General features: G+C 48.9%; 1 protein-coding gene across 9 annotated transcripts in view; it reads right to left on the reverse strand.

The window, feature by feature from the left end:
• The window catches only part of RPH3A (rabphilin 3A), a 265,035-nt gene that overhangs the window by 29,523 nt on the left and 219,979 nt on the right, over positions 1-15,533 (reverse strand). For 8 of the 9 annotated variants that reach the window (XM_029921863.1, XM_029921862.1, XM_029921857.1 and 5 more), the window contains 5 exons: positions 6,729-6,858; positions 5,347-5,433; positions 4,646-4,811; positions 1,066-1,104; positions 828-983 (listed from right to left, as the gene is read on the reverse strand). In XM_029921863.1, coding sequence (XP_029777723.1) covers positions 828-983; positions 1,066-1,104; positions 4,646-4,811; positions 5,347-5,433; positions 6,729-6,858 — 578 coding nt within the window. The remainder of the gene's footprint in view (positions 1-827; positions 984-1,065; positions 1,105-4,645; positions 4,812-5,346; positions 5,434-6,728; positions 6,859-15,533) is intronic. The other variant, XM_029921858.1, reaches the window with a different exon arrangement.

Consider the following 15,533-nt stretch of genomic DNA (forward strand, 5'->3'; position numbering starts at 1 on the left):
AGGGGGTGACAAGGATCAAATGGGCTGATATACATGAAGAGCTTGGGACAGTGCCTGGCACATGGTAAGCACTCAATACATATCCCATGGTGTTGTAGACCTGACAAAGTCTTCTTTTTCCATAAATCTGAATCACAGGTTCATTAGGGGATGTGCAGAGTTGGTTAAGCACAGGGTATGTGCCCAGCTATCTTGTCAAAAAGAGGGACCAATGGTCTAAGTGAAAAACCCACCATTCAGGAAGAGAAGCCAGAGGTCAACAAGTGATCTAAATAGTCGGCCCATCTAACTGTGGGCCCGGTCCAAAAGCCCAAGTCCAGGAATCAAGGATTCCCACCAGTGTGCCCTCTCGCCAAATAAATCCACTGTGAGTGGAGCCAGAGGTGCTGGGCACCCAATGAGATGAGGAACGTTCTGGCCATGCTGCCCTACCCCATCCTCTTGGACCTCAGAGAACACTGGCCAAGAGAAGAAAAAACATGGGTGTCTGTGAGAGATAGCTTCCCTACTGTGCTCAAAAGTATGTTGCCTTTTCCTCAGGGTTTCCAGGGAGGAAGGCAAAAAATCCACATTTTCCTTGCATTTGGCATTAGAGCAGGAAAAGGATATAACCCAAAGTATGGATGTGTAGGGTGAGGATTGTTTCTGAGTTCTGTCTTTCCTCTACCATAGACTAGAACCAGCATCTAGAACAGAGCGTGGCACACGGTGGATACTCAATAAATATTGAATGAATAAATGAAACAAAACATTGTCCTTCCCTCCTCCCAATTCCTTTTGATTCTCCTCATCCAGGAAGCCCATCTAGATCTGCCCATGTTGCCTACCAGCTTGGGTCCGGCTGGAGTCGGCGGTGGTGGCCCCACCGTGTCCGTGGTCCCAGCTCTCTGAGTCCCGGCCGGATGAGCTCATACGTGCCTCAGAGGCCCGGCGCACAGGAGGTCCATAGGTCCCTCGCCCAGGGGCAGAGGCCAGGTCAGGACCTGGAGGGAAAAGCATGCATCAAATGGAGAAGAGGTAAGAGAGGGATGGGATAGAGTAGAAGATCAAGGTGGCAGGACCTACCTGTCTTCTGACCTGGGCCCCTCCGGTCTTCAGTGTCACCTGGAGAGAGAGAGAGAGATGAGGAGAACTTGTTTTATGGTTCTTTGTTTTATGGTTGTGTCACTTAAGGGACACACAAAGGGGCCCATTGCCACTCCTAGGAACTTTTTAAAAAATGTCTTTTATTTATTTTTGAGAGACAGAGAGAGATAGCTTGAGCAGGGGAGGATCAAGGAGAGAGGGAGAGACAGAATCTGAAGCAGGCTCCAGGCTCTGAGCTAGCTGTCAGCACAGAGCCCGACGCAGGGCTGGAGCCCATGAACCATGAGATCATGACCTGAGCTGAAGCCGGATGCTTAACCGACTAAGCCACCCAGGCGCCCCTCCTAGGGACTTTTAAAAAGGGAACTGAAAGTCTCTTCTCCTCTCTTCCCTGTGATGTAGCTCCCATTTACAATCTCACGTGATTTCCTTGGCATGCGCATGCGCTTGTGAGCACACACAGGCTTTCAAAAGAGCAAACTGGGATCCTCAGCCAATGAGCATAAAACTGTTCTAGAATGTGCTCTGTTCAGTTGATTTGGTTTTCCCCAGGACTCACACACCAAGCGTGCTCCAACCTCAAGCCCTTTTGCACATCACACTCCCAACCAAGTGTTCCTGAGCCTTCTCTTTCCTTCTCTCCAAACACCATCTCTGCAGACAGCCCTTCTGTGGCCGTCCCATCCAACCCAGAGCCTCTTGCCATGTCTGCCCCCTCACCCACTCCACTTTGCCTCTGGCGCTCATCACCACTTGATATCCGATCTTATTTGCATATGCTATTTGTGGAGCATCTGTTTCCCCCAGTAGAATTTTAGCTGCGCGAGGGCAAGGATTTTGTCTGTTCCATTTATCACTGTATTCCTAGGGCACAGAACAGAGCCTCGAACTCGGTGGGCATTCAGTAAATATTTGTTAAAAGAATATTGTAAGCTTCTATCATGGGTATAATTCAAAATCTATAATACACATTTACATCATTCAATTCTAAAAGATGCCTAATATAGTATGGTGTGGGCATATTATGATTCACTTATCCATCCCAGTCATGAACATTTTGGTTTTTTTCCAGTGGTTCTATCATAAATAATGATACAATAAATATACTCACACATACATCTTTTTATATCGGTCCTTTTAAATCCTTTTAAATGTTTATTTATTTTTGAGAGAGAGAGAGCACAAGCAGGGGAGGGGCAGAGAGAAAAAGAGACACAGAATCGGAAGCAGGCTCCAGGCTCAGAGCTGTCAGTCTAGAGCCCGACGTGGGACTCGAACTCACAGTGAGATCATGATCAGAGCTGAACTCAGACATTTAACTGACTGAGCCACCCAAGCGCCCCTATATTGGTCCTTTTATTGCTGTTAAATATATTCCCAGATAGGGACTGCTGGATCACATGGTATATACACTTCAACATTTAATGGCTTCTGCCATAATACTTTCCAAAAGGCTGGACGTGATTATAGTCCTACCAACAGTTTATAGGGTATTCATTTCCCCCAGATTCCTTAGCACTGGATGTTATTACCAACAATTTTTTAGCTGTCACTATGCAATGCTGGTGATGTTACTTCTTTCTAGTGACATGAGTGGGTGTCACATCAACCATAGTTTTAGAGTTATTTTCTTTGTCCAGTGTTTATCTGATAAGCTAGTTCATACTATTTATGTGTGTATGTATCTGTGTCTAGGTGATTAACATGATATAGCATTGGCCAACATATACTAAGTGCTACATTCTGCAAAGCACCTCCCATGTAGTATCTCATTTAACCTTCAAAATAACCCAATAGTTATTCAGCTCATTTCACAGGTAAGGAAAGGGTCTCAGAGGGCCAGGCGACTCGCTCAAGCTCACATGGCTGGTACGTAGCCAAGGACAGAGATTCAGGTCTCAGATGTCCCAGATATTGACAGGCTACGTAGTCTTCTCAGCCTACAGGGAGTAGTGCTTAACCAGGAAGAAGGTGCTCTGGGGGTGAATGTGGGGGCTCCTCGGGGATACGGTGTATGTTGAGAATTTGGTATTTCTCTTCCAGGAGTAGAAATTGCTCATGCCAGGTCAGTAAGAAAGCATTTGGTGAATGCCACGTGGGTGTCAGGCACTACCCTGGGCACCTTGAGAAGTCATCTGCAGGAGGTGTAGTTGGACATTTGAACTTTTGAGACCTTCAACCATGAATTTCCTTTCAGAAACACCGCCTGCACTCAACTCCAGGACCGTCATTCAGACCAGATTTTATCACTTAGTGTTAACTGAAATTATCCCAGGGGCCTCATCTGGTCAGACCTAATGGTCTCACTCAATTGTAATATGTTTTTATTGTAGTTTTTTTTGTTTTTACTCTCTTTTTGCCTTCCCTTTTATCATCATTTTACTAATTAATCATAATACTTGGGTAATCGTAATATTCATAGTCATGGTAATTATCTTTTATTATTTTCCCTTTTACTCAACTTTCACTTGTAATTAGTACAGTTTCAGATGTGCTGATGGTTGACAGCAGGACGATCAGGGAAAGGAAGGCCTTCTCAGCAAGTCTTCCTCAGGCTCCAGTGATCTCTCAGCTTCTAGTTTTAATTTCCGCCTCTGTCGTACCTCTAAATACCCCGTCAGAGATGACAATGAAAGGTTTTGACAGCCTGACATTGCTGGAGACTTCCCTGTTCTCCTCTCTTTTTAAAAACAGTTTTAAATTCCACTATTACACAACAGTACTATTGCATAACACTACACTATACAGTGTCATATTAGCTTCAAGTGTATGGTACAGTGACTTAACACTTCCATACAACACCCACTGCCCATTGTGACAAATGCCCTCCTTAATCCCCATCACCTATTGCTCCCATCCCCCCACCCCTCCCCTCTGGTAACCATCATTTTATTCTCTATAATTAGGAGTCTGTTTCTTGGTTTCTCTCTCTCTCCCCCTCTGCTCATTTGTTTAGTTTCTTAAATTCCACATATGAGTGAAATCATATGGTATTTGCCTCTCACTGATGTATTTTGTTCTGCATTATACTCTCTAGCTCCATCCATGTCATTACAAATGGCAAGATTTCATTCTTTTTTATGGCTGAGTAATACCTCTGCACATGTGTGTGTGTGTGTGTGTGTGTGTGTGTGTGTGTGTATGTGTGTATAACATCTGCTTTATCCATTCATCAATCGATGGACACTTGGGCTGCTTCCATATCTTACTTATTGTAAATAATGCTACCATAAATACAGGGATGAATGTATCCCTTTGAATTAGTGTTTTTGTATTCTTTGGGCAAATACCTAGTAGTGCCACTGCCAAATTGTAAGGTAGTTCTATATTTAATTTTTTGAGGAAACTCCATATTGTTTTCCACAGTGGCTCACTATGCTACCCTCTTGACAAAGGTTCATGGTGAGTTGTGCAGAAGACACAGGGGTCCTAAGTCCAGAGGTTGGCTGGCTGTCCACCACCTGGGTAGAAACACAGACACGAGGTCAGGACGTCCTCTGGTGGACCAGTTAGCCATGATATATCCATGGTCCTGAAAGGAGAAGCTGTTTTGTCCTACCTCGGGTTGGAGCCCGGGCAGCATGCTTGGGCTCGGGAGTGACCTGCTCAGGGGCAGCAGGCTCACTGACAGATTGCTGGGGCTTGGTCTTCCTTATAGGCATAGGCTGTGGGAGGACCTGTTTGGGGAATCCCTTGAAGAACCATGCTCCAGAACGCTTCCACACCTGGGGGAGGATAGGGAGAGCATGAAGACATGGCAGCCATGTACCATTAGCCCCGCCTTTGCGAGTGCCAGTTTTTAACTTTGTTCCCTGAGCTCAGCACACTGACACACTATGTAGCCTGTCACAATTCCTATTTTAGTCACACAACAATCCCAAATACTCCATAGACAGGGCCTGAGCATACCCATCTGCTTGATAGAGAAAGTTGAATATCAGAAAGGTGATGAACTGGTATAAAGTCACACAACGAGAGAGCAGAACAATAACTGAGCTCCAGGTCTGCCACCTCTTACATGTGGTGTGCTCCCTACGTCTAGGAAGAGTCAAGTCACAGAAGCAGGAGAAGAGAAAAGAAATACATTCAAACACTCATTGAACGGTTGGGCCACTGTTCGAAGCTGAGCTGGTTCCTTGTTACCAGTCCCTCAAAACCTACACTTGACCAGGCTCCCCAACCCTCAGTGGCCACCCTGCTTCACTGCTGACAGTGAGGAAGGGGAACTGAACAAACAAGGGAGGTGGCCAGTCCACTCACCTCTCTCTGCTCGATGCAGATTTTGCAGAGCCACACGGAATGCGGGCGGTTGTTGGAGGTCTCCACCCCACACTTAGTGCAGACGTTCTGGGGACAAAACATAGCCCAGTGCACACTCACATATGCCAGGCTCTGAGCTGCCAGTGATCAGGGCAAAGGGGCTGGGAGGCAGCAGAGCCCCATTCTCTCTTGGTGGATAGAATGAGCTTGAACTCCCCATTTCTTGCCTCCCTCCCATGACCAAGGCCAGTTGGGATTAAAGTTCCAATTTGAGTCTTGATTTCCAATAACAAGAACTGGAATCATTCTCCAGCACTGGAGAAGTGGATTTTCTTGAATTTTCCAAGAGTCCATGTGGGGTCTGAATTTTCAGCATTTATGCAGGGGAGATCACTGACGTGATTTTTAAAGAGGAAAAGCCATATGTTTATTTTTCTCTTTCTCTCTTTCCTTTCCTTCCTTCCTTCCTTCCTTCCTTCCTTCCTTCCTTCCTTCCTTCCTTCCTTCCTTCCTTCCTTCCCACATGAATCTGACATCACCTAGAATATGACTACATGTTCAGCCCCTCAAGGAGAATGAAGATCTTGTGTAAATGCCATGACTGATGAAACATTATACTTTTGGCTGAGTTTCCTGACAGTCAAGACAAAATGGAAAACCAAACAAGTCAAAGAATTTTTACTATGTGGCTGGCTGCAGAAGACAAGTTTTTGGACATAAACGTTCCCAATACTGCATTCTAAATACTAAGTGGAACCCCAAGCAGGAGATGCCAAGTGACATTCTGGATGTTCCCAGCTCACATGGTCCCCTGAATTCCTTTCTCAGGAATTCAGGCAGACCCAAGGACAGCTGTATCTGTGTCCTGAAATTGTTAAGTGCAAACAGCTTGAGGAGAGGGTGCAGGGTGGAGGGAGACTCCTTTAACAATGAATGTTCAAGAAGCCCCAAAACCCTAACTTGGCTAGAGAGGGGCTTTCTAAGCCAGGATAAGAGGATGCTGAGTAAACCTTCCATGTTCACACAGGTGTAGACACCTGCCTGGCATGTTCTTTAGCTTGACAAATAGCTTGCTAAGCTACAACCAGGATACCTGCAGGTTCAACCATAACCCACGGCCTGCCTCAGGCTCCTGAGTTCATCCAAACGAGGCTGTCCAAGGGGACAGCAGGGTCAGAACATCTTCCAGAAGAGGAACCAGGGCTCAGGGTTGCCTAGTAGACAGCTGGGCATGGGAGCATCCCCAAAGGAATCATATCCTAGCAACTACCTTTCAGGGTCCAAGCTCCATCCCCCGAACCCAGGGCCTCCCAAGGCTTGAGCCCAGGCCTTGCCCTCTGATGTGATGAGTAGGGAAGCAGGAAAGAGGAGGGTGACAGTACCTTCTTACAGTCCTCACACACCACACAGGCGGAGCCGAGCATTCCCAGCTGTTCTCCACACAGTATGCAGCGGTTCACCCCGTCCCCTGCCACGTTCTTCCTCATGTTCTCCAGACGGTCCACCAGGCGCCTGGCAGCAGAGACAGAGAATGAGGGCCTTAGAGGCCCAGGGACCGCCAGCATCTCCCCCAGTATCAGGCTGATGGTCTTGACCTTCTTTCAGTCGTGGACTCCTGAGTGTCTGATGGGGACTCTTGGATCCTTCCCCCAGAAAAAGGGACGTGTCAATGAAATTCGGATACATTTTCAGAACACCACAGACCCATATCCCAGATCTCCTACCTCCTTCTATTGACTTCAGATTAAGCACCTAGTCTAGACTTTCTGTCTCATGTCACCTAGTCCAGAGAAACTGCCTTCTGAGTTCCAGATCCCTTTATCCAATTTTCTATACGATGTCTTCACTTGGATGTCTTCAGAGCCATCTCAAAGTTTACCTTCAGCTGCGCACCTTGGCTGTTCTCCAGCCCCATCCCAGCACACCTGCTCCCATTCTCAGGGGGTGCTGGGCCCAGCCCACCCACCCCTCTGGACCGGGTTTCAGCTGGGGGCACCACGGGCGTGACAACCACTGGGATACAACTTGGGTATCACAGGTTCTAGAAGGACCATGGCAGCCAACTGATGCTGATTCTCCCCACATGCCCTCTTCGCTCCTGCCATCCCCTCGAAGTGCTCTGCTTTGCAGTGTTATAAATAGCAGCTTCTCCCTTTGTGTTCCATTCAGCAGAGAGCCGCTCTGCCCAGGGAGGAGCCAAGAGCAGCCTGCAGGCTCCCGAGCCTCCGCTGTGACCCAGATCGGACAGGGCCCTTCAGGAGGCAGGATGCACAGAGCCAGAGACAGCACACACCTCCCTTCCTCCTCCTCATCTTCCCTCCCCTCCCCCCGCCCCGTGTTTTCCCTAGAAATTGTTTTTATAGGATGATGGATGGGGCAGTAACCAGGAGCGAGCCCCCCAGTCCACGGTCTCAGATGACCTAGAATAACAGTAGCCAATGTGTACTGAGCACTTACTATGTGCCAGGGGCAGAGATAAGCACTCCACATGAATTTTCTTAATGACTCCTTCCAGTGGTACTATAAGCTAAGCACTATTCTTGTCCCCATTTTCCAAATGGGAAAACTGAGGCACAGAGAGGGTAAGTGACTTACTCAAGTCACGCAGTTGGGGAGGAGAAAGCTGGGATCCAGACCCAGGCAGTTTGTCTTGAGTCCCTGTTCTTTATTATTATTATTATTATTATTATTTACCGTTATTATTATTGTTGTTGTTGTTATTGTTTTATTTTGAGAGAGAAAAGAGAAAAAGCATAAGTGGGGAAGAAGCAGAGAGGGAGAGAGAGAGAATCCCAAGAAAGCTCCACACTGTTGGGATGGAGCCCAATGTGGGCCTCAAACTCACAATCCATGAGATCGTGTCCTGAGCCGAAGTCGAATGCTTAACTGACTGAGCCACTCAGGCGCCCCAAGTCTCTGTTCTTAACTGCAGCCCCACCCTGCTGCTATGAGCCAAGGAGAGCCAGGGAATCTTCTGGGACACTCTGATCTCACCCTGCTCGATCTCTCTGCAGTCCCTACACCAAGGGACCCTCCATCACTGGTAAGTACCAAGTTACACACACCCAGTTACCCTCGCCGGTTCTGGCCATCTCACTTCCCTGAGCTTGGGACAAGACACCAAACAGCTGCCCCGTCATTTTGTTTCCCTGAAAAGCCCTTAACGGAGGGCCGAGAAATCTGGGGGTTGGCCCTGGCGTTTGCCCCTCTGGGCTTCAGTTTCCTCATCTGTGAAACAGAGGGAGTTGGGTTGTCACACTGTGCTTTATGGCACCCCAGAGTTCCTTAGGGCCAGTTTAAGGCCCACGCACCGTAGTGGTGTGTGTGTGGGGGTGATTATGAGGGGCCAGGAGACTGCCCTTCATACACAGCATGTCTGCACTTATCCATCTGTTTATTTGGGCTGTGGGATTAGATTCCTCTGAAAAGCCGCAGTTTGAAGAAACAGCCTGAAATCATCTAGAGCAGATGAGCCTCAGGAAGCCGGCGATGCCGCGGAGTTATGAAATATGACGAGACCACGAGGTGAGCTGATGGAGGCAGGGGAGGTAAGTGCATGGTGACATTTTTCTCGTCCACACCCTCTTTCATGGGTCGCCTCCAGCGTGCGCTGCCGGAGCCAGACAATGGTTAGAGTGTGTTCCCCTCGCTCTGTCAGTGCAGGTCCCAAAGCACAGGAAAGGCGAGAGGCTTGCCTGGGGTCGCTCCGCCAGGGCTGCAATCTAGTCTCTCTGTGTCGGTAAGTCATCTTTGCTTTCCATGAAGCCCTCCTGGCTGCCTGCCTCAAGTCAAACCCCAGGAAGGTGGCATGAGGCAGACGACCCAATTCTAAACGGCAGTGCACTCTGCTTAGGAACCTGAAGAGGTTTCCTGCTTCCTCTTGGAAAATGAGGGCCGTGGATTCACTCATCGCTTGCAAAACCCACACTATGAGCCTCCACTAAGATGCCTGTTCCTTCCACAGGTCCTTCCTAAATGCCAAAAGGCACCATTAACGGGTCTTGTACGGGGAGTGTCTCATTAGCTTCTCTCGGTGCAGCAAATGGCACGGAAAAACAACAGACTTAAGATCATTATTCAGATGTCTCAGCTCAGGGACTTTCGTTATTTGTGAATTCAGTAGAGACCAGTAAAGAGAGAAGCATGTGGGGCGGGAGGAACAGACCTACCTTCTCTGCTCCCAGATCTGTTGAGCAGGGGGTTTCCCACGGCCCACTGACTCTGACACCCTCTCTGTAGCCCCGGGTGCTGGGACCTCAACATGGAGGGCTCCAACAGCCAAAGAGTATACGCTTGGAAATGAAACTCCGCAGGAAGCTGGTGAGAATATGTCCTAGAAGACATATGTCATGGAAAACCATAAAGCCAAATGGGTCTTTATTCTGGTGATAAAATACTTCAGGGTCTTTACCTCTGATGGAATGTTTGTTACCAGTCTTGGCAGGAAAACCCTCTATGCACCATGAAAGATGCCTGGAACCTTCTATGCATGTGGGTCACGCAGACAGCGTTCAAAAAGATTACCGACCCATGGGCCCCGACTCTAAACCTTCTCTACCATGGATCTGCTTAAGCCCAGTTTCCAGTATTTCAGCATGAGACCTTGTTGAGAACCACTGCACGGGGGGACGTTCTAGAAACCTATGGTGCCTCTAGATCGCCTGGGAGAGTGTTCGACATGCATACAATGAGTCTGTGGGGCCTGGGAATCTGCATTTTGAAATGGCTCCCGGTGCGATCCTGAGGCTGGTGAATTCCTGGCCACACCCTGGGGAGCGCTGTAGTCAAGAAGGGAGCAGTCGGGCAGACCACATGGGGAAACGCTCTCCTTATGTTAGAGAGACGATAAAAACCCCAAGCCCCAGGATGTAGAGTCAAGATGTGAACTTGGGTTCAGAACATGCTCATCTGAATCCCTTCATGGTGTGCACTGGGCAAAAAAGACAAAAAAGGGAACAGGGAAACACCCAAAGATTCAGTGATAATCACTGGGTGGTGGGATCATAAGGAAGCTTGATTTCCTTCTTTATGTCTGTCACCCACCCTCCTCACGCTCTCAACTAGCTGGACCCCACCCCCATGCTTCCTTAATTTTCCAGAGTGAACATGTGTTGCCTTTTTTAAAATAAATGTTTGTTTATTTATTTTAAGATAGAGAGAGAAAGAGAGAGAGCAGAGAGTGGGGGAGGGGCAGAGAGAGGAAGAATCCCAAGTGGGTGAGTCGCTGTCAGTGCAGAGCCTGACATGGGGCTCGATCCCATAAACTGTGAGATCATGACCTGAGCCAAAATCAAGAGTCTGATGCTTAACCAACTGAGCTACCCAGGTGCCCCACGTGTTGCCTTTATATTAGAAAAAGTGCGTTTTTGAAGATAAGGAACAGATAAGGCAGGGTTAAAAGACATGGGTTTGAATCCTGCCTTTTCTCCAGTCAATGACCTTGAAAACCCTCTGTTCTCTGGGTGCCCCCTTCCCAGACTTTAATACGAGGGGTTGAGATGAGATGCACCTCAAGTTTCCACCCCCCATGGGTAGCGTTCAGGGAGTCTCAGAACCCGAGGCGGAAGGCTCCAGATTTCCTTGGTGTTTTGAAATAGAGGATCCCTCAACGACGAAGAGGAAGACCTCTCTGTGTCGCAGCCTGGCATGTTTGCCTGTCTAATGCCTCCACATTAAGTGCCCAATTAGCTGGACACTGTCCATGGCTGTCACTCTCTAGTTATGTCTTTACATGCCCGATTAATTTTATGACTACAACTCACGCCTTGCATCCAGGAAACACATCCATCACCGGGCTGGGCACTGAAGGGGAGCTGTTGGTTACTCAGCGGAGCTGAGGGGGCATGTCCCATTTCCCAGCATGCTCCCAGAGGTACCAGAAGGGGTACACCTCTTCCTCTGGGCACCAGCGGGCAATCGCAGGGGCTGGCTATAAGGGGTTCCCAACTTGGCCTGACCTTGCTATCCAAATGGATGCAGATGAGCGACTCATTCATTCAGTTATTTATAGAGCACCTGCTAAGTGCCAACTAGACAGTGAGGACCCAACAGGGAGCAAAACAGGGGAGTCCCTGTTGGCATGGAGCTGGCTTTACAGAGAGGGACTCAGGCATTATCGAAATCATCACAAAAATCATCATAATCATGCTCATAGTAAAGTTCTCTGAAGGATAAATATGGGCAGTGAGAAGAACGTGCAAGAGAGGGACGTAAACAGTCAGGAAGGGGCCTTGGAGGAAGTAACCATAGAGTTGAGACATGAGGCTAGAGAGGAACTGGCCCAGGAAAGAGGGCCCAGGAAAAGTACTAGGAAGAAGAGGGAACAGCATGTGAGAAGCACTTGAGAGACGCTCCGCACGGCCAGTGGGCTGGATGGTGGAAGATGGGGCAGGAAGGGTGGGCAGGGCTGTTCCATGCTGGGTCTTGACAGGATACCATTCCAAGGCTTTAGGTAGAAGAGACTCGATTGACTGCCCCCATTTTGAGACAACACATGGACGTAAGAATGGAGCCCAAGAGAGGATCAGAGCAGTGAGAATTTCAGAGCTGCAGCGGGTCCGGGCAGAATGAGGCAGGTGGGTCCCCAGTCTCTGGTTACACATGGGGCTGGACCAGGTCCTTGAAAGTATAAGACGGTCCCCAGTGAGTCTGACTCAGTATTGCTAAAACTAGACTAGCAAGAGGACCTAGAAATCCCATTGCTGCCATAATAAATCACTGCCAATTTAATGGCTAAAAACAACATATATACATTACCTTCACAGTTCTGGAGACCAGATGTCTGACACACGTTTCACTGGCTGAAGTTAAGGTGCTGGGAAGGCTGCGTTCTTTCTGGAGGCTCCAGGGACAAATCTGTTCTCTTGCCTTTCCCAGTTTCCGGAAGCTGCCTACAGTCCTTGGCTCATGACCCCTTCCTCCATCTTCAAAGCTGGCAGTGGAGCACTTTCCAACTTGCCGTGCCTCTGAGCCTCCTGCCTCCCTCTTATAGGGACCTATGTGGTTACACTGGGTCCACCAGATAATCGCCCCCCAGGCCATATTTCCACCTGACTCACATCAGAATCAGACTTCAGCTCTCCTCTCCACAGCAGGGTTGGGGCACTATCTCTCTGCCTGGCTGTGGATGTCAGACAAGCCAAGCCTTGGGCTCTGCAGGATCCTGGTCCCCTTCTCCCGGCGCTCCTGCTCAACTCCAGGAAAATGCAGACCCCCTACATGCACGCACACACTTTCAGAATTTAGAAATAGGCAGGGTCACAAGGATTGGGGTGCCAGTCTTGGGATGCTTGCCTGGGTCCATATTTGGCTCTGCCACTTCCTAGCTCTGTGACCCCGAGAAAGTTACTTAACCCTTCTGAGCTCTGGTTTTTTGTCTGTAAATTAAAGAAAACAAAATCCTTACCTCCTAGGATTGTTGCAAAGATGCAAAGAGAGTGTCTGTAAAATTCCCCAGAACATGGTAACTACTCAGTAATGGTGGCTGCTAATTATTTCTTCTGGAAGTTTGTGGCTCCAAGAGCTCCCTGTGCTCACACTTTTCCTGTGTAATGAGGGCGCTAGAACTTGCCCATGAAACCTTTTTTGAAAACTTTAGAAGGAGCTGCAGTGACTGGAACCTGACACGGAGGACACACGTCCCCACAGGTGAACACAGGCCCACAGACACACCTGGAGAGGCACATGGCCACGTGCACCTGTGAGAGCACGTGTGCACACGCACACACACATGCTTGCACACGCGTGCGTGACCATACCTACAGGCAGAACACACCTCCCCATGCATGGCTATCCTCAGGCTGCCCTCATTGAGAGCCCAGCCCCATCTGGCTGCCTTGCGCAGCCAGGGACAGAAAGCAAGGCCAGGACTGACCCACAGGGCCCGTTTGTAAAGCTCGGCCTCCTTCAAACAGTCCACGCCTGCTTCTGAAGCATTCAGGCAACGACTTCTGAGCTCTCAAATGCATATTGCTGCGGGGTCTAGATGAACATTGAGGAGAAGGCTAAGGATGTACAATTACACCAGGAAGTAGGCGGCATGTGGCCTGCTGCAGGGCTGAGGCCCCCTGCCTGGGAGGCGTGATGGCTTTGCAGGCGATTCTGAAACTGGTTAGGGCGATGGCGAAAAGCGGGGGCTGCACCACTGATGGGAAGGGGCCGGAGCTGCGGCCTTCAGAGCGGCGGTCGGTTGTGATCACACACAATTCGCAAAAACACAGCAAAGGGATGTCATGTCGTCCCCCTGTCTCTGTTTCGTCAATTCCAGAGACATGCTGTTTTTCCCCTCAGCCTAACTGCCCATTGGCGGGGAGGTATTACCTTTAAGTTTATTAAACTTGGTATTTTCTTAAGATCAGATCATCTGCTGTGAACAGGGACCTGGCTGCTCTGACGTGCCTGAGAGGCCACTGCCAAGGTCTCGCCTGTCCTTAAATGACTGAGCCGCTCCATCACAAAGCCGTTTGGCTGGCATGGGGGGTGCGAGCATCCCAGACTCATTAATTCTCACTGTTGTTTATTACTGTTGACACCTGGGGAGTCGTGGATCCTAATTTCTCTTCTTGATGGATTGGCGAGCGCGGTTCCTGCCTGGGCCTCAGCTCTTCGGGGAGGCTCAGAGCTGGAGACAAAGGAGCCAAGACAGAAAGGCAGCTGGAGGGCTCAGCCTACCTAAGGTAGTCAATGCCGAGTAGGTGCTGGGTCGTTATAAACCCAATCATTGTCATGGTTACCAGGTGCTGTGCTAAGTACTCTACATGCATTGTTTTCCCTGGGCCATCTTCAACCCATGAGAGTGGCTCTAGGATTCACCCCCATTTTACAGATGGGCAACTGAGGCACACAGAGCCTGCAAGTGGAAAAATGGCGCTGGAGGCTAGGTCTAGCTGCCTAGATGCTGGTGCTGCTTTAGTTTCACTTCAGGGCTTACAGTTAGAACTCTTTCTAACCCCTTCCTCAGCGTGGTCTGGAGGAGAGGACAAGGGTCACTGTGGTGGAAAGACATGAACTGTCCCATTGAAGGAAGAAGTGTGTGGGCCAGAACCACTCACCCTGGGTGAGGACCTGAGACCCATGGAAATTCTGGACTTCCCTAAATCCCTCAACTCGTTTGTCAGCCGCCTTCCCACCCTGCACCTCAACAGCCAATAGGATGAAGTGGAAACAGAGATTCAAGTTCAGAGTCTGGTTTGGCCACGCAAAGGCTGTGTGCCCCTGGGCAAGTGTCTTAACCTCACTGAGCTTCTTTCCTCAGCGGTGTGCCAGGAACAGCAGTCTGTCTCTCAACAAGGGCACTGAGGAAATGAAAGGAAATACATTGGAAAGTCCCTCACACAGTGCTCGGCAATAAATATTTTTTCTATAGAAGAAACTTTTCTGTTTTTCTAGAGAAGAGCAGAGTAAGACTCTAGTCCTGGAGCCAGCCTGTCTCGGTGCATAATCCCAGTTCCAGCGCTTAACCATGTGACCCTGGGCCGGGTGCTTCACCTCTCTGTGCCTCCGTTTCCTGATCTGTAAAATGGGAAGGATAATAATGAGGCCGAATGCATAACGTTGTCATGAAAGTCACGTAAAGGAGTCCTTATAAAGCTTCAAGCACAGTGCTGGCACATGTGCTTTGTAAGAGTGAGCTACCATTTTATTTCTCTAGAAGCTGAATGTGCTTGAAGGAAAATCCTCAAGTTTGTCTCCTCTCCCTCTTGTGAACCGCGTGACAAAAAGGGCTAGTGCAGCGGTTCTTCAGCAGGGAGCATGTGACAGGCTGGAGACATTTGGGGTTGTCACGGTGGGTGGGGCGTTGCTACGCGACTCTAGCAGGTGGAGGCCAGCCATGCTGCTAAAACCAAAAAAGCAAAAACAGAACTCCTGCAATGCACAGGACAGTACACACCACAAGGAATGATCCGTCCCCAAGTGTACTTAGTAGGAAGGTTGAAAAACTCCAGCCTGGAAGGACTTGGGAGATCATGTGGTCCAACTCCCCATTTTACAGATAAGGCCCAGGAGTCAGTGAGGCCAAAGTGAATCAAGGAAAGCCTTCAGGTTTAGGGTTCATTCATCATGTACTCTTCATCCAACATTTATTTGTTCTCTCTTTTATGCCAGACACTGGGCTACTTAGGGAGTTAAGAAGATTTCTATGTTCATCTTGTACAAACAGGTTCCATAAAGTATTAATGCAATTAGAC

Source organism: Suricata suricatta, chromosome 14 (genome assembly GCF_006229205.1).
Source record: "Suricata suricatta isolate VVHF042 chromosome 14, meerkat_22Aug2017_6uvM2_HiC, whole genome shotgun sequence".
NCBI classification, from domain to species: Eukaryota; Metazoa; Chordata; class Mammalia; order Carnivora; family Herpestidae; genus Suricata; species Suricata suricatta.